This window comes from Tetrahymena thermophila (genome assembly GCF_000189635.1).
Source record: "Tetrahymena thermophila SB210 genomic scaffold scf_8254370, whole genome shotgun sequence".
NCBI lineage: Eukaryota > Ciliophora > Oligohymenophorea > Hymenostomatida > Tetrahymenidae > Tetrahymena > Tetrahymena thermophila.
Genome location: NW_002476154.1, coordinates 1 through 12,205, shown reverse-complemented (window position 1 = coordinate 12,205; position 12,205 = coordinate 1). Strand labels below are relative to the sequence as shown.

Here is a 12,205-nt window from a genome sequence, read left to right as displayed (position 1 = left end):
GTTCTTAAGTATTAAAATTTCTCTATGACCTATGAAACTACATTTAATTAACCACCTATAGATGTATCATATGATACTTCTCGAGATATTTTAATTTATGGGTTCAGCAACTAAATAATTTTTTATTAACTATATTAATCTTCTATCAATAATAATATTCTACCAAATTAGCTAACATTAAACTAAATATAGTTCTATCGCTTCTTATTAAATGATGTATATCTTACATATGATAAAAAGATTATTCATTGTAATATTTAATCAGCAACTATAATAAATATAATCTAGCTAGATATACAAATTTTCATAACAAATTTTGCTTCAAATAGAAGCAAAAGTACACTTTTTGTAGGTTTTAGTAATGGGTAAATGCTTTAATATAATTTAAAAGATAAATCATGTAAGTACTATAATTTATCAACAGATACTTCTGCAATTAATATATCTGTAATTAAATTAATAGTTAATGAATAAAATTAATCTTAACCTCAAGTTCTATATGTAACAAATGGAGGATTGTTGATAATTATAGATTCAAATAAATAATAAATAATTTAGTAAATTAACCTAATTTAACTAGTAAATGAAGAAATAAATATAAACCTATAAAATTTTATTTTTGACCAAATTTATTCTAAATATATTTTCTTTTTTAGTGGTTAAAAAAGAGTATATGTTTGGAATATTGATACTAAATAATAAGAAATTTTTTTAATGCTGCCAAATGACCAAGGAAATTAGATTAAATTAACAGACTCCTTTATTTTGACATCCTGTAGCTACTAAATCAATGTATATACAAGAAGTTAAACAATATAGCTATTGACAATTATCAAAAAAAACAATTTTTAGGATTTTATTTTAGACTATCATGCCATAAATGATAATTAAATTGTATTATTACTTTAAAATAGGTATGAATTATATTTGCTGCAAGGCAACACTTTTTAACTTATTTCCTAATAGTCATATTAATATCCAAGATTTTTAGGATACATTTACAATTAAGAATAAAACATCATAAAATTATACATATTACATTAATCAGGAGTATTTTAGGATAATATTAGCTTAAGCATCTATTAAGATTAAAATGCTTATTAATGTGCATCTATTATTAATAGCTCTAGTTTACTATAAGCTGAATAAATAATAACTTCTTTGGTCCCAAAATATGTTGAGGCTTTTAGCTTTTTTGGAAAAATTTTGATGAACTAAAATACATGGAATAATATATTATTTCTTTAATTACCAGGAAACTAATTTGAAACAATCAATAATTTTATGACATAGGAAAATATATAAAATGTTTAAGTAATAATGTCTGCTTAAAGCTTAAGTTCAAATAACTTAACTATAACACAAGATACTTTTAATACTCTCTCTCAGTAAAATTTCTACCTTTAAGATTTCTTTTTCATTTTTAATAATAGTTCTAATTCCACTTACTAAATAAATCTCAACCAAAATACTTAAAATGTTACCTGGTAGAATATATCTGTAATATAATAGCAGATTAGTTTAACATAATTGACATTCCAAGATATTGACCATATAAATCTAAATTAGATTAAACTCAGCGGATTATAAAACTATGGAAAATAAGAAAGTAGTCTTTTAAAATTCATGAATATTAAAGTTGTGGAGATTTCAGATTTGATAATATAGAACTGTATATTTTAGCCTAATTCTTAAAAATATTTCTTTGACTTTTATGATGTTAAAAATGTAACAATAAAAAACGTCTAAATATAATAAAACATAGATGTTAATTAAATTTTTAGATTTTCATTAATCGGCTAATTGAATTTAAGAAATATTAGCATCACTTAAAATTAGGCTAGTCTTTAAGGTAGTTCCTATAATATATATAATTTAGCTCTCTTTTAACTATTTGGTTGCTCCTATTCTTTTTTTGCTGATTCTTTTATTCAGAATAATATTGGTATAGCAATCATATAATCATACAGTAATTACACTTAAGGGAGTTAATTAATTACTTTTATTGACGACTTAATAGTCTTTTAAAACACAACATTAATATAAAATGTTATTTAATAGCATTTGATTTAAATAAAAAGCTCATATGTTTAAATAAACTATATTAACTTTACTAGCAATGAAGGTGGATTTTTGATAGATTCATCTAGTTAAGTTTAATTTTCTAAATCTATATTCAATAAAAATACAGCTTAAAATGGTGGAGCTATTTAATTTAAAAATGTGATTTCATTAATTCAATTAAATGAGTCTTAGTTTTCAAAAAACAGAGCCAAAGGTAGTGGAGGTGCGTTTTATATAGAAAATATTGGAACTTGCTAAATAAAATTTGATAAAGACACTTAAATTGTAAATAATTATGCTTTAATAGGTGGAGGAATAAGAATAGTTTAAACAAATTCTTAATACTTAAACATACCCACTAATTTCCCATTTTAAGTAAATGTGTTTAATAATTAAGCTGAAATTTATGGCAATGATTCAGCAACTTATTTGCAAAATCTAATAATTTAAAATTATTATGACCCAAATTAAAGTACTGATTATGAATTTGAGTTTTAGAACAACCAGAGCTAAGTTCCATCCTTTTATTAATCTGATTATTAAAAATATATTGAAATAAAAAATTTCTAAAGTGGAGGGTATTTGGCTTTGAGAATATATATAATAGATAATTATAATAGATACCTTACTTTTTCTAAAGAGACACTTACTAGCAATTTATACCCTAGTGATATTCAATAAGAGCTATAAAACATTCAGATATAAATTTCCAATTAAAATATTTAATAAACCTAGCTTATAGGAGAAAAGATATTGAATTATAATCAATATAACGAAACAAGCCAAAGCTTTGAGCTCACAGGTCTTTAAATTTAAGGAGTTTTATCAAGCCTATAAATATTTACTTTAAGCTCTAATATTTACTCTTAATCAATAATTCAAAAACCAATTGCTATGTAAATTATTTTTCGATAATGTAAATTGGGAGAGATAATATAATAGTCAACAAATTTAATAAATACTTGTAAATAATGTTAGTCTGGTTCATATTAACTTATAGATCCTTAGATTTTATATAAAAATTCGTAAAACCAATAGCAAAATGGTGTTAAAAATGAATGCAACTCATGTCCTTTTTCAGCTATAAGCTGCTAAGGTGCAACAGTTATGTTGAAAAATGGATATTGGAGAAGTGATAATTTTTCTGATGAAATATTGGCTTGCGATTCTAATATTGGATCATGCTAAGAATAAAATCCATAGAATCAGCAAGGATGTATAGAAGGTTATATGGGTCCTTTATGCGAATAGTGTGACACAATTGGATAAATTTGGAAAAATAAAAGGTATACTTAACAATTTTAATTAGGGAAGTGTGAAGTTTGCTCTTAAAGTACATTATAATATGCTTTCTTGGTTTTAAAAGGATTTTTTTTCATCGGATATTTACTTTTTACTTTAAAAGTTTTTATTAACTAATTTATTTTTTCATAAAGATGCTATTATTTAAGAGCAATGAAAATCATACCAGTTTCTAAAAATTCAATAAAAGATAAATCAGGTTTTTTTATAAAAATTATTGTGAATTATACTTAATTATCATATATTTTAATTGGTCAGCCTCAACTTATACCTATAAACATAAACATTCTTGGAAACTTAATTGGATAAACAAATAGGTAATTTGCTTTTGGTATAGAATGTATTCTTAGTGCATAAACTATAGAAAAAACTGGAAAAATAGTTATTAGTGCCTTGATTTAAAGCTTTATTCCTATTTTCTTTATTAGTCTACTTTATCTTTGCTTTTATATAATTCAAATTTTTAGTAAGAAAGTAATTAAAAAGCATCATTATATCACTTTATTTTCGATATTATTTACTTTCTTTTAAGTAGAATAGATTTCTTACTTTTCTAATTCATTAACATGCAGATAAATAGGATCTAAGAAGTACAATCCAAATGATCTAACCTAACTATGTGATTAAACTAACATAAAAACATTCATATATCCATATTCATTAATAATCTTGTTTCTATGGTCTTTTATACCTTTGGTTTTCCTATTTATGCTGATCAAAAAAAGAAAGCGCTTAAACGAATGTTCCACAAAATATAATCTTGGCTACTTTTATGGGGAACTAAAAGAAAGGTATTATTATTGGGAGTTTGTTAGAATTTATAAAAAAATATTGATAGTTTATATTCATATTCTTCTATCAAATACTTTTATAAATTCTTCAACAATTCTAATCATTTTCATATTTGTATTCTATTTAAAATTTGTTTTTTAAATAAAGCCTTTTATTTAATTAAGAATCACCTATATTGAATTAACAGCTTATAGTTTAATAGTTTTTAAAGTCTTTTTGGTAAGTATTATTTAAGATAAAAGCTCTACTTAATTTTTTATGGAGGCTTTCATTATGGCTTTAGATTTTCTATTTTTCATTCACTTAATTTGTATTATTTTGGCTTATAAAGCAAGCGATAAAAATTCTTGGTTCGGAAGAGGATTAAATTTTCTCTTAAGAAAAATTTTACCAAAAAGGTACATTAAATAGATAAATAACTTGAGTTAAGTTAGTAGTAAAGTATATTTTAGATGGAAATTTTTAAGATCAAATATCAGTAAAATTATTCATGACAAAGCTAACTAAAATATTAGCAACTTAAATAATAATTTTACATAACCCATACAAGCTATATCAAGCAACCTTAATTCAGATACTTAATGCTACCGTAATTATTTTAATTTAAGCAGTGTATTAATTTAATTTTTATATAAAAGCATTAACTGGTAATATGTAATTATCCTCGAAAGCGTCCTCGTGCAATAGTCCCAAATTTGAACTTAATAAAAAGAATAATTCAGTTTTCAGGCTTTTTAAGTATAAAAAATAGCAATCTGAAGATGTTGATGAAGATGGTCAAGATTATATCATAGAAACTAGCTAATAAAATAATCTAGTTTAAGAGCCTTAGAAAGTTGAATCCTATAGTTTTAAAACAAGGTCATCGATACACAAACAGTACAATTTAGATAGTTCATCTAAATAAATCAAAATAAATAATGCATTTTAATGAATTTATGAAACAGTTTATATATATAAATATATGTTAAAATTTTAAAGCAAAGATTTATGATAAATTTTTTAAATTTAATTAATTATTAATAAAATTATTTTGAGAAATTTTAAATATAGTTTAAAATTTATTAAGATTTATGAATTCTATTTAATAAATAATTTTAATTTTTTCACATACTAAAAACGAATGAATACAAATTTATAAAATTCTTAAATAAATTAACTAATAGTCAAATTAATAAAATTGAAATTTCTATTGTGTTTTCATCTTTTTTATTTTTTTTGTATACTTGGTTCAAGATTAGGATTACCCATGTTAGAATTTTGATGTTAATTAGGCATCAATCTTTGCATAAGAGCCTTAGAATCCAGATTCTCTTTTATTGAAGAAACAATATCTTTAGCTATTTTTTTATTATTTGAAAAGTTTTTATCTAATCTATATCTATCAAAACCCCATCCTTTAGAGAATTTATTCTCTTTATAAGTTTATTTTTAGCTAGCTATCCATTTACGATTATCATCTTAATTGCTATCATCTGGAAATTCTGGTAAAACTAATATTTTATCAGTGTCACTTGTATAAATTTTCTTGATTATTTCTCCCTTATCTTAATCCAAATCAATCCACTTGCATTCTGCAACAACACCTTTGGCACCTTCTTTTTCACTTGTTTTTTGAATAACTTCTTCGAAAAAGTCTGGGTCTACAATCATAAAATCAAAAAATGTTATTTCATAATTTTTTCTCTCCAAATTGTTATCCATAACATATAAATCTATAACTCTTGATTATAGAAGATAATTTCCATCGCTTTTTTTTTCGTCAATACCGCATAATATATTGTCTTAGTTTGCCACTAGAAGAAAGTCTATTGTATTCATTGATGGAGGCTTCCATTTAATTATATTTTCGTCAGTTCCTGGTTTATAAATTGAGTTATTTTTAGTGAAAATCAAACCATCATTGTGATGAGGAAGAGAAGGTATGTAATTATCAAATAAGTAGTTGCAGTATTTTATTTTGAAAAAATCTTTAACACATATCGAAATAACAAGATCATTTTCTGAATCTTCAAAATTATCAGTCTCTCCTGTTTCTAAAAATTAAGACAGAGCTTTAGCTTTAAATTCACAAAATGGCTAAGGTTTTGGCAGTTCCTCTCCATTAATCTCATAGAGACTATTATTGTATTGCACAAAGTATAATGCATTTGTGAGACGATTTAAATAATCAATATTAGAAACCTTCTCTCCAAAATGAACTAAGCAATCAAAAACTAAATATTTTAAATAGTAATTGTCACCTTTTTTGTCTAAAACTAATTCTCCATCAAAAATTTCTAAAATTTGCAAATTCTCCTCTTCATCATCATTTTCATCAATGAATAGTTGCTTATTTAACTAAACATTGATTTAGTTTAGCTTATATTTATTTTCAGAATCAGTAGAGGTATTTCTTCCTGTTAAGTAGCAATAACCATTATTTGTAATTACCATTATATATCTTACACCATCTGTTTTCTCACAAACAATATAGCTAATATCTGCTTAATCTCTTTCTTCTCTTATCCTATCAGCATGACTATTTCTCATTGAAACAGGTTAAGCACCAATAAAATCAATTCTTTCTATTTTTCTTGGATCTGTTATTTTATTTTCAATCAACATTTCTTTTTTAAATTCATTCAAGTATCCTTAAATGTAGTTAAATTCTTCTCCCATAATGACTTCATTACCAGGCCTATGCAAAAGAATTTGAAAATCTCCCATAGTAACTATTTAATTGATTGTATTTTAAATTATTCTAATAATTTTTTTGACGAAATATTAATTATAAATTAAATTTAGGTATTTGAGCTAACAATATTATCAAACAAGCTAGATATATTAATATGCTCAAGACTTTTATTTAATTTATTTTAGACACAAAATTATTATAAGAAATCAATTCAAATAAAATCTAATTTAAAAAAAGTATTTTATAATAAAATAGAATAATTTCCTTAATATATACATCTATTTACTAAAAAAATAAAAATAAAATAGTAAATTACCTTAACTAAACACACATATTTGTATAATCAAACTATAATATCTTGTTATCAAATAATTAATCTTGAATTATTTTTTTAAATTAGATACCAAATTTTTAGAGGATGATGATCTCAATTTATTTTATCCTATATAATATTTAAAATAAATAGTTATGCAAGATTATGAGTTTAAAGTTGGGAAAATTTCAGTTCTTTTATTTCCTTGTTATCAACAAATTACTAAAGAAAGTTAATATTTTTAAAGCATATAAATTGTTTATTTTTATATTTTTATGCTAAAATTTCTAAAATATAGACTAAGGACTAAAAGATTACTATGAAAAGTAAAATTGAATTTATATTTTGATATTTTTTAATTTTCATTAAAAGGTTAAAAAAAAATAAGAAATAAAATAATATAAAAGTGAAAGTATTTTAAATTTATTAAACAATAACAAAATACTCTTAATGACTATTCATTTCAAGCTAATACTTTTAATTTTTGAAAATTCTAATTAATTCTATTTAATTGTAAGTGTTTCTAAAAATTATATCAAAATAAATTCGTATAAATATCTGATTTTTGATTTTATTTAAGCTGTTATTAGTAATAAATATAATCAAATATATTTTCTTTTACTTAAAAGTTTTTATTTGTCAACGTAAAAATGAATTAATAATTTTTCTTAAATTAGTGCATTTAAACCACAGTGAATTTTAATTAAAAATATTAAGCATTTAATTATTTAATTGTTTCTTTTTATTAAATAAAAATTTTAGCACAGAAAAACTCTACTGTAATTCTTTTTATATGATTATTAACATTTTAAAACAAATTTTTTTTACAAAAGTTTTTAAGTGCTATTATGTTATTAATTTAATAAGTAATTTAGTGGCTAATAAACTCAAAGAAACACAATATGTAAAAATAAGGAAAATGAAAGTTTGGAATTAAGTTAATAGCTTATAAATAAATTGACTGAATAGTTATTTAGAATAAATAGTTGACAGAATTGGATGAGGCATCATCATCATTATTTATATTGAGATAGGAATAAAAAATTAGATAAAAAGAATAGAATCCTTAGTAAATACATAAAACAATTATTTTTTTGATAATTCTTAAGACAAAAATTAAAAAATTAAGAAAAAAAACAAAGCAAAGCAGATTAATACATACATACAATCAAACAACATATTTAAAATAGATTAAGCAAACTATGGAGCATTAGGTGCCTAAAGAAATTATAGAATACTACAAACCATATGAAAACAAGAAATCAAATATTAGAGTTTAAAATGTATTGAGTGCCTCTAAATTTGAAATGGACGATAATTATAGTATCATAGACTCAAGTAGGCATTATTATTTCATATTCCAAACACATGAGTTTTCTATCAATTAGTTAATTCCCTAATTTCACAAAATCTTTTTTTAAGTCTGATTTTTTTAATGTGGAATAAAGTAGATTTTCATAAAATAGAAGCTAAACAAAAAGCTTGATGCAATCATTATTTTTAATAACTTTCATATATAAATAATAATTAAAATATAGTTGGTCAGGGAGCTTATGGTATTGTTGTAGCAGCTAGAGACTTGAATTGTTAGGACGAAGAGAATAATTTGGTAGCAATCAAAAAAATAGAAAAAGCATTTGAACATAAAATATTTACAAAAAGAACATTGAGAGAACTGCGTTTACTTAGATTGCTTAAGCACGAAAATGTAAAAATATTATGAAATTTGAAAACAAATCAGCTCAATTTAGAGTTAATTAAAAAAATCAAAACATTAAGTTTTATAATTATTCGCGCAATACAGACATAGCCCGACTAAATTGAAAAAAAGATATTTGTTTATTCCAAATTAAATTTGTTATATAATATTTTATTGTTAAATTATAGATTATCGGCATCAATACATTATTATTACCTAGATCAAGAGAAAAATTTGAAGATATGTAAATAATGGCTTTTACTTTATCATTTCTTGCTTCAATTTATTTATAGGCAATAAAGCTATTTTGATTTTGTTTGTTTGTTAAGTTTTTGCTAATCAAACTTAAAGGAGAAATAAATAATAGCAAGCTGATTAACTAAAAAGCAATTAATAGAGAGAAAATGTAAAATTAAATTCTTTTTTAAATGATAGATATGTAGTTTCTGAGTTGATGGAGACAGATTTAGCATCAATTATAAAAAGTGAACAACCACTTACTGATGAGCATTGTCAATTCTTCCTATACTAAATCCTTCGTGGTTTAAAATATATACATTCAGCAAAGGTCGTTCATCGTGACTTAGTATGCAAAATTTGATTTATTTAACAATTCAAAGTGGGTTACTAGATATATTTTTTGAAATTTTTATAAAATTTATCTTAAAATTTAATTTAAAAATGCTTTAAGAAAATAATAAATTTTCTCTTTTTGATAAATAAATCTAGTTTACTTTGCTAAAAATCCAATTTAAAAAGTATTTTTGATCTAAATTTTCAAAATTAATTTCATTTATTTAATTAATATTTTTATTAATCATTATTATTTGTATCAGAAACCTAGAAATTTGCTTGTAAATTCTAACTGTGATTTAAAAATTTGTGATTTTGGTTTAGCTAGAACAATTATTCCTGGGCTAAAGTGTAGAGCTGGTATGCTAACAGATTATGTTGCAACCAGGTGGTATAGAGCCCCAGAACTTCTTTTATCTTGGAGAGACTATGATGAAAAAGGTACTTTCACTTTTCAAAACAAGAAAAAATTGAATATTTTTGCATTAAAAATAAAAAATAGTTGATGTCTGGTCGGTAGGTTGTATTTTTGCAGAACTATTGAGAAGAAAACCATTTTTACCAGGAATAGATAGTAAAAAATAAACTAAATTACTTTCTTAAAATACTTAAATAAAATTAATTTAAAATAAACAGCAAGAAATCAAATAGAGCTTATTTTTGAGTATCTGGGTACTCCTAGTGAATAAGAAATAAATAATATTCCAAGAGAAAAGTTTAGAAAAATGGTTAAAAACATGCCTAAGAGATAGCCAAAGCAGTTTGAAAAATTATTCAGCAAAGCCTCAAAAGAAGGTAAAACCAGATATTAAATATTTAAATTATCTACTTAAATCAAATTAAATTGTATAAAAAAAGCAATTGATTTACTTAGAAAACTTTTGACTTTTGATTTCACAAAAAGAATTACCGTAGATGAAGCTTTAAGCCATCCTTATTTATCTGAATTGCATTTCCCTGAAGATGAAGTGAGAATTTAACTTATTCTTAATTTATAAATTAACTTATATTTTTAATTTCATAAAAATATATTTTCTTATTAAAAATAGCCAACATGTGAGCCTGTTTCTAAGCTTGATTTTGAATTTGAAGAGCATAATCTTACTTTACAGTAATTAAAAGGTAAAATAATAACAAGTAAATTTGTTTCTAAAATATTTTATTGAAAAATAGACCTCATATACGAAGAAATATTATATTATCACTATCCCTCATTTAAACAAGAATACGAAACTAAAAAAGCAAATGGTTAGTCTCTTATTTCTCATATCATAAATAATGCTAATAGAAATGTGGTAAACAATATTTTCATTAAAAACAAAAAACCAAATTAACAATAACATATTAAAAGCCTGATCCCCACTCGAGCGATGATGATTAAAGTGATGATGATGACGAAAATTGATAGGAATTATATTAAATCAACTAAATTATAGCAAATAATAGTTTTAATAATAGACTTCAATAATAAACAATTAAATAAAAATAAAAGAAATTAAGTAAGAAATAAACTGTAATCAAAAGCAATCTATCTTAAAGTTTAGGAAGAATATTAAAGTCTGTTTGGCATTTTAATTTTATTATATAGATTAATATTTCTAACCAAAGTTTTATTGAGAATAAGAGTTTTTACTAAATCTATTTTCTCCTTATATAATGTATAGTAATAATGATCTTTCGTTTTATTAACATTTTATTAAAAAGTATTCCTTCTTCAATATATCATTCATTCATTATATAAATTTAAAATATCTAAAAACAGATAAAAAAATTCAATAATTTTTACCTAAAAACACCAAATTTCTGATTTTATATAAAGCAGATGATAAAAGTATCTGTTAATAACTATTTTTGTGAATTCAAAATAATCAAAATAAATATTTTTAAATTATCCATTTTTTTTAATTAAATTAAAATTAGCCTAACATATTTTATAGCAAACATTTAATAAATATAATTTTGAGTCTTTTACTATTTAATTACTTAAAATGATTAAATCTTTATTTTTTTCAATATGTAATTTATATATGCAAATTTATAAATAAAATTGTTTAATTTTAAAAAATAAAAAAATTTTCCTATTCAGTTTTAAAAAAATATAAATTTTAATAATTTTTTCTTTACCAGGTGACATCTCAAAGCTGAATTAAATGCTACAAAGAGACCTATATGAAAAAACTTGATAAAAGAAAGAAGAAAAAAAAATAGATATCTCAAATAAACCAAAATTGGGAGAAGTATCAGAAGACAAAAATCAAAAAAAGGAAAAGCTATGTAAATAGTTTCATAATGGTGAAAACGAGAATTCTGAAACCCATGATTCAAGATCAAATAAATATTAAGAATAATAATATCATTTTTATTTCTATTATTATTAATTTTTACACTTATTTTGTGAAAGAGGTTTATATTCTGTGTTATTAAGTACATATGTATATAAAGATTTATTTTAAAAATATATTCTCATCATAAAATTAAGATTTTTTGGGGTTGGGGTTGGGGTTGGGGTTGGGGTTGGGGTTGGGGTTGGGGTTGGGGTTGGGGTTGGGGTTGGGGTTGGGGTTGGGGTTGGGGTTGGGGTTGGGGTTGGGGTTGGGGTTGGGGTTGGGGTTGGGGTTGGGGTTGGGGTTGGGGTTGGGGTTGGGGTTGGGGTTGGGGTTGGGGTTGGGGTTGGGGTTGGGGTTGGGGTTGGGGTTGGGGTTGGGGTTGGGGTTGGGGTTGGGGTTGGGGTTGGGGTTGGGGTTGGGGTTGGGGTTGGGGTTGGGGTTGGGGTTGGGGTTGGGGT

At 23.6% G+C, this 12,205-nt stretch overlaps 4 protein-coding genes across 4 annotated transcripts; 3 read left to right on the top strand and 1 right to left on the bottom strand. All coding sequences in view use genetic code 6, as the record gives it.

The window, feature by feature from the left end:
* Positions 1–24: 24 nt before the first annotated feature.
* TTHERM_000760211 (hypothetical protein) lies at positions 25–1,145 on the top strand (the record flags this gene model as incomplete). Its single annotated transcript, XM_012800265.1, has 2 exons — positions 25–1,050; positions 1,125–1,145. 2 exons carry the CDS (start codon positions 25–27, stop codon positions 1,143–1,145), a joined length of 1,047 nt encoding a protein of 348 aa, XP_012655719.1.
* Positions 1,146–1,284: 139 nt separating this feature from the next.
* Positions 1,285–5,092, top strand: TTHERM_00760210 (transmembrane protein, putative; the record flags this gene model as incomplete). Its single annotated transcript, XM_001031637.2, has 2 exons — positions 1,285–4,747; positions 4,797–5,092. The coding sequence occupies 2 exons, from the start codon at positions 1,285–1,287 to the stop codon at positions 5,090–5,092; spliced, it is 3,759 nt and encodes a 1,252-aa protein (XP_001031637.2).
* Positions 5,093–5,358: 266 nt separating this feature from the next.
* TTHERM_00760200 (mRNA capping enzyme) lies at positions 5,359–6,867 on the bottom strand (the record flags this gene model as incomplete). The annotated part of the gene is made up of 1 exon (XM_001031636.3): positions 5,359–6,867. One exon carries the CDS (start codon positions 6,865–6,867, stop codon positions 5,359–5,361), a length of 1,509 nt encoding a protein of 502 aa, XP_001031636.1.
* Positions 6,868–8,350: 1,483 nt separating this feature from the next.
* TTHERM_00760190 (MAP kinase) lies at positions 8,351–10,825 on the top strand (the record flags this gene model as incomplete). Its single annotated transcript, XM_001031635.3, has 11 exons — positions 8,351–8,486; positions 8,687–8,856; positions 9,036–9,091; positions 9,283–9,433; positions 9,684–9,861; positions 9,923–9,994; positions 10,057–10,215; positions 10,279–10,388; positions 10,470–10,542; positions 10,594–10,715; positions 10,772–10,825. 11 exons carry the CDS (start codon positions 8,351–8,353, stop codon positions 10,823–10,825), a joined length of 1,281 nt encoding a protein of 426 aa, XP_001031635.2.
* Between the last annotated feature and the right edge of the window lie 1,380 nt (positions 10,826–12,205).